Source organism: Eucyclogobius newberryi, unplaced genomic scaffold, assembly GCF_026437365.1.
Source record: "Eucyclogobius newberryi isolate DKJ021-1_F unplaced genomic scaffold, fEucNew1.0.hap1 SCAF_7, whole genome shotgun sequence".
In the NCBI taxonomy this organism is placed as follows: Eukaryota; Metazoa; Chordata; class Actinopteri; order Gobiiformes; family Gobiidae; genus Eucyclogobius; species Eucyclogobius newberryi.
In genome coordinates, this window is record NW_027316389.1 from 6,582,728 (window position 1) to 6,596,855 (window position 14,128).

General features: G+C 40.6%; 3 protein-coding genes and 1 non-coding gene across 4 annotated transcripts; all 4 read right to left on the reverse strand.

Moving 5' to 3' along the window:
- Nucleotides 1-42: 42 nt before the first annotated feature.
- On the reverse strand, nt 43-114 carry trnam-cau (transfer RNA methionine (anticodon CAU)). The gene has a single exon. It is a non-coding gene; the product is annotated as a tRNA-Met (tRNA).
- Nucleotides 115-2,190: 2,076 nt separating this feature from the next.
- On the reverse strand, nt 2,191-4,212 carry LOC140349116 (dispanin subfamily A member 2b-like). The gene is made up of 2 exons (XM_072435341.1): nt 3,997-4,212; nt 2,191-2,358 (listed from the first exon to the last, which is right to left on the reverse strand). The coding sequence occupies exons 1-2, from the start codon at nt 4,195-4,197 to the stop codon at nt 2,206-2,208; spliced, it is 354 nt and encodes a 117-aa protein (XP_072291442.1). The 5' UTR covers nt 4,198-4,212; the 3' UTR covers nt 2,191-2,205.
- A 216-nt stretch (nt 4,213-4,428) lies between these two features.
- Nucleotides 4,429-10,366, reverse strand: LOC140349055 (dispanin subfamily A member 2b-like). The gene is made up of 2 exons (XM_072435262.1): nt 10,054-10,366; nt 4,429-5,385 (listed from the first exon to the last, which is right to left on the reverse strand). The coding sequence occupies exons 1-2, from the start codon at nt 10,252-10,254 to the stop codon at nt 5,173-5,175; spliced, it is 414 nt and encodes a 137-aa protein (XP_072291363.1). The 5' UTR covers nt 10,255-10,366; the 3' UTR covers nt 4,429-5,172.
- A 1,415-nt stretch (nt 10,367-11,781) lies between these two features.
- On the reverse strand, nt 11,782-13,561 carry LOC140349569 (interferon-induced transmembrane protein 1-like). Its single transcript, XM_072435954.1, has 2 exons — nt 13,324-13,561; nt 11,782-12,040 (listed from the first exon to the last, which is right to left on the reverse strand). The coding sequence occupies exons 1-2, from the start codon at nt 13,534-13,536 to the stop codon at nt 11,831-11,833; spliced, it is 423 nt and encodes a 140-aa protein (XP_072292055.1). The 5' UTR covers nt 13,537-13,561; the 3' UTR covers nt 11,782-11,830.
- Nucleotides 13,562-14,128: the final 567 nt, after the last annotated feature.

Consider the following 14,128-nt stretch of genomic DNA (forward strand, 5'->3'; position numbering starts at 1 on the left):
TAACAATCTGTAAAAGTTCCTTGCGTGTGGGTGTAAAAGTGTTAGCAGAGGATGGTTTCGATCCATCGACCTCTGGGTTATGGGCCCAGCACGCTTCCGCTGCGCCACTCTGCTGACGTGATGACGCGGCGGAACGTGCCTATATCAAGCGTACGTCACATGTCACGTGCCACTGCCCATTCACAACACGCGGGATGATTGTAAACTTTACCGCGTGCGGAGACGGCAAGTGTTCAGGAATACTGGAAGTTTAAAAAATAAAGACTAAAGGATGAAGTATAAAGAATAAAGTATAAGTAAAGTCTGTGACGTATAACGACAGTAGGTGGCGGTAATGTAACACTTGGATAAGATAAGATAATCCTTTATTGTCCCACATGGGGAAATTTCATTGGTGCAACGCAGGAAGATACAGAGGTAGATACAGAAGAACAGATCACTTATAGGAAAAACACTTTCAGTAGAAGATCTCCTATAAACAAAAACTCCCATAGACAAAGAAATAAATACATAAATACCATTGCATGTGAACACGACAGTAATTGCACATGAATATGTGTCACGACAGCACATAGATTGCACATGAATTTCACAGTAATTAAACATATGACAGAATTGCACATCAGTATTAGGTTAGGTCAGTATTGCGAGTGTTCAGTACTAACAGTTTTTGTTATAAAGTCTGACAGCAGCAGGAAGGAAAGACCTACGGAACCTTTCCTTCGCACATCGAGGGTGGATCAGTCTGTCACTGAAGCTGCTCTCCAGAGCGGAGAGAGTGTCCTGCAGGGGGTGACACTCATGGTCCAGCATAGATGTGAATCTAGCCAGGACCCTCCTGTCCCCCACCTCCTGCAATATACAACCGCCATAAAACACCAAAGAAGAAGTTATTGTGTATTGGGTTATTCCACAACAATAGGACATTTTTGTATTAAACAAATTGAATCATATTTGCACCATTTCCAAAAGTTTAAACCAAAAAGCCATTTATACTTATGAAAACTGTATGTAAATGTTTTTGATGTATAGAATGTAACTAATTGTAATATGCTCCGCCCCCTTGGCATTCCCTTAACTGTTTATCCGTCATAAATGTTTTGTTCGAAAGAATTTTGACAATAAATCAAAAAAACCAACCAATAGGACATTTTGAGTCACAAATCTTTAGTCTGTATTATACCAATTTGTGCACTAAAGTCTATGTTCAGCTGCTTTTTCAAATACATTGAGAGGTTTATTTTAAAGTGAGTGGAAAATAAATGTTTTACTCAAGTATGAAGAGTAAACAAGTATTTAGGGAAACTAAGTGAACATAAAGCAAACATCACAAGGATCTTTCCAGACGGACTCCGCCCCTTCTTCTCTTGACCTTTCATCTGGACTAAAGGAAAACCGTGAAAGCTAAAGGCCCTTTCCAAGTTTACCTTTACAGTAGATGAACAAATATTTGGTCCATCCGGTGTTAAATGTCACCCAAAGTAAATACATTTCTCTCAATAACGCCGCTTCAACTTAAGCATTCATTTTGTTGCTGTGTCACTACCGCCATCGTCAAAAATGACTTCACTCAGAACAGTAAATCAGGAAATGCAAGAATGTAATAACTTTAGATCATTTTACCAAGCTTTGTTGTTCAGATTAAATTGCTCATTAGCTTCTACATACTTCAAACATAATGAGGTTTATGTGAAAAAGCACCACCGTCCCACTACATTTTTGAATAATTTGAGTTTGTAGCTTTTGGAGAGGATATTTGTCATTAAATAATAAATAACAATACGTCTTAAAAACAAATCAGATTAAACATTCATGGTGGATGTGCTTTTAGATTGCGTTTAGATTGAGCTCTAAATCTGCTAAATCTGGACATCGGATTCACTTTCCACCTGCTCGTGTCATCAAAAAGTGTCTCTGGAGATAAACTTGAGAAATACACTTTATTTTAAAACCCTTTCAACGTTTACAATGATCATTAAAGTCAAATACGCTTGATAAAATGGTAAAAACATGCTTTTGTACATGACAAGAGACTAATACACACCCGAAAATCATAGCTTTGACTATACTTTGTGATTTTACTGAACAGTTGATTGTGCAAACGCTGTTTTTAAAATGCAACGGTTTAACACATTATCCAAGTCATAATCTGAATAAAGATTTAGAACGATTACGAGATGACGGATAAATCTTGTATTGACAGCATCAATAACGCCGAGGGAAGAGGACGCAGACGACGATCAGAGTAACGAGGAAGGAGAGACAGAAAAGCACGGTGGAAATGATGTTCAGGGTTTGAGCCGTCGATCCGTGACTTCGGGCGCCTTCGATGTCGCCCGCCACCTTCCTGTCCCGCGCCTGGACGGAGAAACAAAAGGTCAGTCGCCACCGATAATAAAAGACATTTCCTCAAAACCCAAAAGAAATACATCAAAGGAACAGTTTCGGACATGATTGGCGGCATGAGGAGTGGCCAAAAACGGTCTTCAAGTAAGAGTAACGTTACTTCAAGTGCAAAGTAGCGGCCCAAGAAATGACTCAAGTATGAAGAGTAAATAAGTACTTGAGGGAAAGCGCCTATTGCGGTCGAAGTATAAAGTCAATAAATAAATGGGAGTGTCTACAGAGCCGCGGCGCGAGGCCGAAACTGCCATGTTATGTTGTGCCGCGGCTCCTGCGGCGCTATTTGACCGCGCCGAGTTAAGGTTAGGGTCAGGGTTAAGATTAGGGTTAAGGTTAGGGTTAAGGTTAGGCTTAAGATTAAGGTTAAGGTTAGCCATGAGGCTATATGGCAGTGCTGCGGTTCCTGAAACTGCTGGGCCATTTGACCGCGCCGCAGCTCTGCAGCCACGGCCAAAAATAAAACCTGTCAACGAAACGTAATTACTGTAATGAGCCTGTTGTAAATACGGCAACCCTGAGAGTAACTGGCTGTGCGCAACATCTGATTTACAGTAAATGCAATTGGAAGGATGAAACATAAAACACACGACATGAGGTATTTTCAAAAATCTATATCGTATCGTAGCGTTTGAAGTAAGTGTTCTTCTGCTGCTGCCTGACACGTCCCTCAAGTGCACACTGGGGCCGGCAGCAACGACAGCAAAGCCATTTCAAAGGAGTTGTAGTGTTTGGGGGCAAAAGCGTAAAGGGCGATTCGAACAACAGACCCTCTGGTGATGAAGCATTGAAGATGGGGCGTGGCTGGAGCCTCCAACATGACAATGACCTGAAGCACACAGCCAGGAGAACCAAGGAGTGGCTCCATAAGAAGCATATCAAGGTTCTGGAGTGGCCTAGACCGTCTCCAGACCCAAATCCATCAGAAAATCTTTGGAGGGAGCTGAAACTTCGAGTCGTTCAGTTGACAGGCCTGAAACTTGACAGATCTAGAGAAGATCTGTGTGGAGGTGTGGCCAAAATACACAATACTACAGGAAAGTTTAACCTCTGTAACTGTAAACAAAGGCTTCTACCAAATATTAGCATTGATTTTCTCAGGTGTTCAAATACTTATTTACAGCAATAACTATGCTATACTTTAAAAATCATACAATGTGATTTCCAGATTATTATTATTTTTTGATTCTGCACCAACGATGAATATTTCAGACCCCTCCGTAATGTATCAGTGGGAGAACTTGAAAAATTTGTTTGAATACTTATTTTTGCTCACTGTAAAAGCAGATTTCATGTCAGAAGTTCCACAGGATCAAAGCACTTCCAAACACGCCACGTTCACCTTCAAATCGTCCTCCACGTTCATTCTCCTCGCTGACACGACAAGGATATCGACTATTTGAAACACATTCACCAGAACGGTCTGAAAACACGCCGTTTAGAGCAAAACATCAGAAGAAGTCGGGTCCAAACCAGTCACGCCCACACGGTTTGTATTCCAAACTTCCCCTCGCGCCAGGAGAACCGGAAAAACCTGCAGGACCGACACAGGTGGAACAACTAAATGCAAACACTTAAAACCTGCGTCGCACTGACCTTGACGGAGAAAATGAGGGCAACCAGTCCCAATAAGAAGGGGTTGTAGTAAATGCAGCAGATGAGGGACCAGATCAGGTGGTCTCGGGGCATCTCCCGCTCCACATTCACTCTTGTGATTTGCTGGACCATCACTGCATTTTCGCCGTCAGTGTAAACCATGTTGGTCTGCAATGGGCGCCGGTCGGACGGGACGCTCATGGTGCCGTTGTAGTAGTAGTTGAAGTATTTGTAGTAGTTGTCTCTTCCAGGTGACTGTGGAGTAGCAGGAAGTGTCTCGAGCCTTTATTGGTAGCTTTCGTTTTCCTTCATTTGTATCACAATTTTTTTAAGCAATAGAACAAAGGGTTAAACGCAGCGTGTCTTAAAGGCACAGTACGCACAGAAAAGCATGTTTTTGTTTGTTTATTTTCATTTTTGATAGTTTTAAATATCTAGTTCCATGGAATGACTAATTACTTTAACATTTGAAAGTACACATTGGGAAACTCAAGCTCTCAACTTGTGCACAGCAGCTGGTGGCTAAGCTAATCGCTGTTCACCGCTAATAACTTATGCTAAGCCTTTGTGAACATGTGAATTAGAAAATGAACAACCTTTTATAGTAAAGACTGTGCGATAGTTTTTATGGGAAGATTACTTCAGTTTAATTTAATTTGTGTTCTTTTTAAATGCTTCCAACAGTGTAACAGAATTAGCATTAGCATTAGCATTGAGACACAAACACATCCACCACAACTCACTGTTCGCTCACTGATCTTATGCTGTTTACTCGTTTTAGACGGGACTAATTCTATCTCTAAAACAGGAAGTACTGACGCTAACACTGAGCTAGCTGCTACTAGCAATGACAACAGCGCTAGTTTTTCATCTGAAACCAATGGAAGTGAAGCAACGTCTTTCATACAGGACCACTTTACATATGCAGTCATAAAAAGGCAATTTCTACTGTGAAACAACAACAGACGAGACAATACGGCTCAACAAACACTTTTCTAACATTGTCTAGCCACAAAACCAAAGTCAAACTGAAACACAACAAACAATTTTGTTCATGCATCAAACAAAGAAAAGGAGAAGTGTACGAGTTACAAAATAAGAGCGTAAAAGCAGGTGATATAAAACTGAAGCCTATTGTGGCGACGTCGCACCTCGAAATGTAAGTGACAGTTTGTTTTAGCCGCCGTAACGTCCGTTGTCGTAATAGGTGTGGCTGGGCTGAACATTTGACATTGCGTTAACGACCCTAGTCACGAAGACGGCAGCGGCGATCACGGCGATGATGACGGAGAGACAGAAAAGCACGGTGGAAATGATGTTCAGGGTCTGAGCGGTCGATCCGTGACTTCGGGCGCCTTCGATGTCGCCCACCACCTTCCTGTCCCGCGCCTGGACGGAGAAACCAAAAAGTCAGTCGAGACATTTCCCCACGACCAAAAATCCAAACCACAATCGAATGAACAGTTTTAGATGACGGTATGAGCTTTCCAGACGGACGCCGCCCCTTCTTCTCTTTAACTTTGAAGTAAAAAAAAAAAAAAAAAAAAGGATTATTATAGTTACCGTATTTTCCGGACTATAAGTCGCACCTTTTTTCATAGTTTTGGCCGGGGTGCGACTTATACTCCAGAGCGACTTATATATGATATTATTTGTTATTTTCACACTGACATCCACAAGAGGGCGCTCTAGGCTCTAAGCGACGCAGAAGAAGAATCGTCACTTCCTCTGGAGTTTGTGGAGTTGTTTAGAAGTGACACAGAGGAAGAAGAATTCAATGGATTTAGTGATTTGGGGTAAAACTGATGCTTTGCTAAACTTGTTAGCATGTTCTTTATGCTATAGTTATCTGAATAACTGTTCATATGTTACGTTAACATACCAGACACTTACCACAGTTCTGTCTGTGCCTCATGTAGCTGAAGGTGTTAGCGTTAGCATACGTCATGTAGCTGAAGGTGTTAGCGTTAGCATACGTACACCTATTCACCATGTTCTCTCATCTGTTATTATTTTAAACTGCATTTCAAGATCAAATGTTTGTTCTTGGTCATGGATTTTAGCAAATCCATGTGCAATTACTGTCGGGATCACATGCAATGGTATTTATGTATTTATTTATTTGTCTATGGGAGTTTTTATTTATTTATAGGAGATCTTCTACTGAAAGTGTTTTTCAGACTTCCTATAATTGATCTGTTCTGTTCTTCTGGATCTACCTCTGTATCTACCTGCGTTGCACCAATGAAATTTCCCCATGTGGGACAATAAAGGAATATCTTATCTATCTTATCTTAAATACTTTTCCCCAAAAATGCGACTTATACTCCAATCCGACTTGTATATGTTTTTTTCTTCTGTATTATGCATTTTTTGGCTGGTGCGACCTATACTCCGGAGCAACTTATAGTCTAGAAAATATGGTATTGCAGTTGCTGAACCCATGAATCCCACCCATTGTGGTCAAATAAACCTGCCAGTGAAATGTAATGACTGTGATGAGCCTGTTGTAGCCTAAATACTGCCCTCTTGAGGCCCCTGGTGATCATGGGGCCCTAAGCAATTGCCCTTCTTGCCCGTTGTGTAGCTACGCCTCTGCAAATAAGAGTAACTGTCTGGATGTAACATCTGATTTAAGTTAATGTGATTGGACGGATGAAACAAAGGTGTTTTTTTAAAAGGATAGATAAAACTAAATCATATCTGAAGGAGCAAAACAAGAAACAAATGTTCAAATCATTGAATATTGTCAACGTAAAGCTTTCGTCACTTGTAGATTTACTGTTAACATAGTGGGAAGAGGAAGAGTGGGAAGAGGAACTAAAGAGAACTGTTAAAGTCAACTAAATTACTCAAGTAGGAGTTAAAGTACAGCGTCCAAAAGCAACTCAAAAGTATTTTCAGTGAACATGTCAGAGTACTTCCCACCTCTGCTCACTGGCACTGCTCATAGACATGTTCAAGAAAATACATGTTTGCAATGAAAGGTTGAACATCTCAGGCAATTCATTCGCATTTTTACACCAAACGAGATCTTGTCGTTTCATAAAGTCGAGGATCTTTTTAAATCAAGAGGTCAACAGCCACTCTTTAGTCAGTAAAAGCCTACATTTCTTTATTATTAATGACAAAAACACTACGATGACAAACTCTGACGGATGCTTTTATTGCACTGGACACATACAACGCGTGTTCGAGCAGGCTTGCCTCTCCACAGACCTGACCTTACTCTGTGATTATAATAAACCTCGCAGCAAAGCCTAAATCTGTTGCGAAATGTGGTTTTAACTTTCCATTTCCAGTGAATCTTTCAGTGAGTACTTTTATCTGACTGAGAGCAGGCGCACCTTGTGTTATCGACATCAGTGACGTTGTTTGCTCAAGTCCCGGCTTTGAGCAAACAAACTGTATGAACGACTGAATAGAAAATACTGTTGACCAAAATTCAAATTTCCAATTTATTTGGTGTATTTGTACCTGTTGTACGTATAAGTTATAGTTTTACACCGATCGAGCAGGTATTTGTGGAGAAAACGTTGAAAAATCTGTAGAAAATGACAGGAAGTGACATCACACCAGGGAAACGCATTCCAGTTTATGCAGAATTTACACAAAATGAACAACTTTTTTGACTCTCTAAACATGAATTCAACTAAATAAAGTCGCTTTTATGTATTTTTATGTGTCAAATTAAAAAAAGGACAGGACGGGACAGGACAGGACGGGAACCATGAATCGATTCGTTTGTCGCTTAATTATTCATAATTTTTTTAAAAACCCATCAATATCACAACCATCTTTATGCAACCGGTTCACACATTACTATAATCACACAAACTTGTTCTTTTGTTAATGATTATGCCGAATATACCTTGTGTTTGATTGCGTTTCAACACAACTCAGAGCGCGTTTCAACACAACTCAGAGCGCATGTCAACACAACTCAGAGCGCATTTCAACACAACTCAGAGCACATTTCAACACAACTCAGAGCGCATTTACACACAACTCAGAGCGCGTTTCAACACAACTCAGAGCGCGTTTCAACACAACTCAGAGCGCGTTTCAACACAACTCAGAGCGCGTTTCAACACAACTCAGAGCGCGTTTTAACACAACTCAGAGCGCGTTTCAACACAACTCAGAGCGCGTTTCAACACAACTCAGAGCACATTTCAACACAACTCAGAGCACATTTCAACACAACTCAGAGCGCATTTCAACACAACTCAGAGCGCGTTTCAACACAACTCAGAGCACATTTCAACACAACTCAGAGCACATTTCAACACAACTCAGAGCGCATTTACACACAACTCAGAGCGCATTTACACACAACTCAGAGCGCGTTTCAACACAACTCAGAGCGCGTTTCAACACAACTCAGAGCGCATTTCAACACAACTCAGAGCGCGTTTCAACACAACTCAGAGCGCGTTTCAACACAACTCAGAGCGCGTTTCAACACAACTCAGAGCGCGTTTCAACACAACTCAGAGCGCATTTCAACACAACTCAGAGCGCGTTTCAACACAACTCAGAGCGCGTTTCAACACAACTCAGAGCGCGTTTCAACACAACTCAGAGCACATTTCAACACAACTCAGAGCGCATTTCAACACAACTCAGAGTGCGTTTCAACACAACTCAGAGCACATTTCAACACAACTCAGAGCGCATTTACACACAACTCAGAGCGCGTTTCAACACAACTCAGAGCGCGTTCAACTCAGAGCGCGTTTCAACACAACTCAGAGCGCGTTTTAACACAACTCAGAGCGCGTTTCAACACAACTCAGAGCGCGTTTTAACACAACTCAGAGCGCGTTTTAACACAACTCAGAGCGCGTTTCAACACAACTCAGAGCACATTTCAACACAACTCAGAGCACATTTCAACACAACTCAGAGCGCATTTACACACAACTCAGAGCGCGTTTCAACACAACTCAGAGCGCAACTCAGAGCGCGTTTCAACACAACTCAGAGCGCGTTTCAACACAACTCAGAGCGCGTTTCAACACAACTCAGAGCGCGTTTCAACACAACTCAGAGCGCGTTTCAACACAACTCAGAGCGCGTTTCAACACAACTCAGAGCGCGTTTCAACACAACTCAGAGCGCGTTTCAACACAACTCAGAGCGCGTTTCAACACAACTCAGAGCACATTTCAACACAACTCAGAGCGCATTTCAACACAACTCAGAGCGCATTTCAACACAACTCAGAGCACATTTCAACACAACTCAGAGCGCGTTTCAACACAACTCAGAGCGCGTTTCAACACAACTCAGAGCGCATTTCAACACAACTCAGAGCGCGTTTCAACACAACTCAGAGCATATTTCAACACAACTCAGAGCATATTTCAACACAACTCAGAGCGCGTTTCAACACAACTCAGAGCACATTTCAACACAACTCAGAGCGCGTTTCAACACAACTCAGAGCGCGTTTCAACACAACTCAGAGCGCATTTCAACACAACTCAGAGCGCGTTTCAACACAACTCAGAGCATATTTCAACACAACTCAGAGCACATTTCAACACAACTCAGAGCGCATTTACACACAACTCAGAGCGCGTTTCAACACAACTCAGAGCGCGTTTCAACACAACTCAGAGCGCGTTTCAACACAACTCAGAGCGCGTTTCAACACAACTCAGAGCGCATTTCAACACAACTCAGAGCGCATTTCAACACAACTCAGCGCGTTTCAACACAACTCAGAGCATATTTCAACACAACTCAGAGCGCATTTCAACACAACTCAGAGCGCATTTCAACACAACTCAGAGCGCGTTTCAACACAACTCAGAGCGCGTTTCAACACAACTCAGAGCGCGTTTCAACACAACTCAGAGCGCGTTTCAACACAACTCAGAGCGCGTTTCAACACAACTCAGAGCACATTTCAACACAACTCAGAGCGCGTTTCTCAGAGCATATTTCAACACAACTCAGAGCGCGTTTCAACACAACTCAGAGCGCATTTACACCCAACTCGGAGCGCGCTACACAGCTCGACTCCATCACTTTGTGCGTCGCACTGACCTTGACGGAGTAGATGAGCGCGGCCAGTCCCAGGCAGAACGGGTTGTAGTAAATGCAACAGATGAGGGACCAGACGAAGTGGTCCCCGGGCATGACCCGGGCCACATTGACCGTCGCGTCCTGTCGGACCATCACGGCGCATTCCCCTTCAGAATAAAACATGTTTTCCTGCAGCGGGACACTGTCGGACGGGACGCTCATTGTGCTCTTATTGTAGTAGTAGTAGTAGTAGTAGTAGTAGTAGTAGTAGTAGTAGTAGTAGTAGTAGTAGTAGTAGTAGTAGTAGTATCTTCTTCCACTGATGATGATCCAGGTGTGGCGGGGGAAACAGGAAGTGTCTGGAGCTTTTATTGGTCGCGGTAAGATTCGGTTTTCATTTCCCCTGAAGGGGCTGGGTGTGTCGGGACCGTTTTAACGTTAAGCAGCCGATGAGGATTAAAGGGCCCCCATGTCAGGTTTTTACCACCTACTTTTTTGGACCGTGCTTGGTGTGTTTTTATCTGCGGTGACTATAAATGACAGTTTTACGCCAATCGAGTGGCGATTCTGCGGAGAAAACGGGACAAATCTGCGCAGGAAGTGACGTCACACCAGCGACACTTGGCGTTTATGCGGAATAGTTTGAGGAGATGTGACAGTTGACCCTTTTTTGACGCGCTAAACATTATTTCGACATAATAAAGTCGCTCTCATGGATTTTTATGTGTTCAATAGAGAAAAAAGTAACATTAGATGAGTTTTTGCCCAGTGGTTGCTGGGTAATTTCCCAGTGAGATATCATAAAATACAACAAGGAAGTAAAATGATAAACAAACAAATTAATAATAATAATAATACTAATAAAGACAAATTAAAAATAAATTATTAAAAAGATAAACCTTAAGAATGTTCCTTTCTGGGAGAAAATGTGTATAATTTTAAATAACTTTTGTATAATTTTATATATTTATTTAAACTGCATTTTAGTTCATGTCTTTCAAGAACAAAACTAAAGCCTGTAAGTTAAAACAAAAAGTAGAAATAGTATTTCCCACAGATGCAGTTAAATTACTTTGTTGAGGAATTGTGAATAAACCAAACACACAAACACTTTGATAGTCAAATGACTTTATACGCTTTTTACGCCTTTGAGAAAAGACTGTGGTGTTTGTTTGGAGACTGCCAGTACTTCAGTGACTGTTTCCATGACAACACATGCAAATACATGCTGCTTGGTGTAATCGGGGAATGCAACTTGCCATGGCTTGATTTCTTTCACAACTCCACATTATTGTAATCTATTTGAATCAGTTTTTTGACAATTTGAATCTGGTTTTGACCATTTGAATCAGATTTTTTAACACTTGAATCAGAATCTGTTTTTTACTATTTGAATCTGTTTTTGAATCTGTTTTAGACCATTTAAATCTGTTATTTTGACCATTTCAATCAGTTTTTTGACCATTTCAATCTTTTTTCTTTTTCAATGTTACTTAAACCAGTGGTGAAAAGAAAATCTAGTCGAACAATGTAATGTTTTTGAAAAAGAAAAATGTTTTACTTACTCGCACTACACATTACTGATACAAGCATAATTACAAGAAAAAAGTATTGGACTGATAAAAGCATATTAAAAAAACTTTAACAGTCTTTAAATCATGATCTCGGCTATAGTATGACATTTTAAATGATCTGTTATTTATCATTTATAATAATAATAATAATATTTTTTTGTTGTAGTAACAACCGAGGCACAAAAACCTAAAAATCTCTTCTTCCTTTTTTAGAATACAACAAATTATGTGTAACTTTGATATCCTCCATAACCATAACCTCTGCCATAACTGTCATAAATGTGTGAAATCTTAGCCGTGAGAACTGAGAACATGATCACAACAGTGATCACGGAGAGAACGAAAAGCACGATGGAACATGTGTTCAGAGTGCTCGCGGTCGATCCGTGTCTTTGGGCGCCCTCGATGTCGCCCGCCACCTTCCTGTCCCGCGCCTGGACAGAGGAAACACCGCACATTAGGAGGAGAGGTCCTGGTTTACAATTACTGGGAGAAACATCAGGATTTATTAATTATTTAAAAAGAAAGAAATGTATATCACAGGCACTTATATTGTAGCTAAATGTCCAGCATAATATTAAGTGTACAAATAGTTTAAGGTGCACTTTATTGTCCTCGTATTGTACCTTTGTTGTCTACATCTGTCGGTGCAACATAAAACAATGAACAATAATTAAGCAAAATATTTCAAATAAGGCATGCATTAAAGAAAAACAATTTAAATTGAATAAAAGGAAACAAATAGACCTGTACCAGGGATGTCACGATTATCAGGTTAATCAATAATTGTGATTATTCAGGACATAATATAATTGTAAGAAAAAAATAATAATCGTGACAATTTTAGAAACAAATTGGTATTTTTCGTTCAATATTCAGCCCAAAAATAGACCTAAATTTAAAGAACATTTCTGCTTATCAAATGTAACTTTATTTTGGGTTTCAGAAAGTAAATTTTCATAAACTTGTGAAGAGTGACACGTCAGACCACAAACATGAAAGAAAATGAAAGAAAACTAGATAATCGCCTGCATTCTTGCGTAAAAGTACTACATGTGTGTAGTAAAGATTTTATTCTTGTTAGGCCCATGGAATGGAATGTTCATTCCATTGAAGGCTCGAATCTGTTGTTCAAAAGTAAATGTCAAAAGTAATAGCCCCCCTAAGACTGTGAAAGGGATCGTAACGAGGTATAACTTGTTGAAATCGGTGAAAGTGTTAAGGAGTTGAAACATGTCAAAAATCAGGACAATCCTGGAAAAAATACAAGAACATACAGTGTCTGCTTTATGACATAAGCAGACGCTCAATTAAAGATTTCCCTGTTGTTTGGTCAGAGTCACAACGATCGTGAACAATCGTTAAATCGTGATGTTTTTCCCCCCAATAATCATTAGCGTAAAACGTGATATCGTGACGTCCGTAGTATGCATACAATATTCTAGTATGTACACTATAGTATGTACACAATATTCTCCAGGGCTTGAGCTCGTCTCAGGACCACTTTAGCTGGAGGACTTGACCTGTTGTGCATGTTCTGAGTTGACGACCACAGGGACGACACCCAACACTAAGGCTTGGACTCCCGACCTTCTCGCTGCGCCCCAAATGTATGAATCATTCCTCAGCTCAAGAATATTGCATGTGGTCATATTCACAATTATATAACGGTAATATAATTATTTATTAATGTCATTAATACTTAAATGACACTGACCTTGACGGAGTGAATGAGCGCAGCCAGTCCCAGGCACAAGGGGTTCCCGCAGTAGAGCATAATGAAGAGCGAACAGAGGAAGTGGTCCCTGGGCATCTCCCTGGTCACTTGTACTCTTGTGTGATGGACCACCGTAGGGTGCCCCACGTAGGGGTTGTACGGGGGGCACACGTTCCCCGTCTGTAAGGGAACACTTTCAGGCTGAACCTGCATCTCGCTGCAGTAGTTGTGTCTTCAGCCTCAGAGGCAGGTCTGAGAGAAGGTTCAGGAAACGTTCCAAACATTTATAGACGCCACAAATGTTTGTTGTCCCTTTTCTCTGAAAGAAGAAACGGCACGCAGGAAAAGATTAGCTTTTATTTTGACAGTTATTAAACAAATACACATAGGAAAGAGTCCATCACTTTTTAAACTAAACAGTGATCTAAATATAGAAATATATTTAGAATTCCTAAATAATTAATTAATTAAATTTTTGTTGTTGTTGACAAATTCAATTCAATCCAATATAATTTATTATTGTGATGCCCAATATCACAGCAGTTGCTGTAGGGCTGAACTATTTTGGTATAATATTGTGTTTTTGTTTCGTTTGCAAAGAAAATGAATGTCCTTAAAAATATAGAACTTTGAGGTTTTCCAACTGTGAAAAACGGAAAATGCAATTTCTATTCAATTGCTGTTTTTAGTTCATTTAAAAGGGGCAGAACATCTGTTTAATTAACAGTTTAGGACAACGACAGTCACTACTTCACCTGAATCCTGAAAAAAGATGACAGCCTGGTACAATAAGAATAGAGAAAAA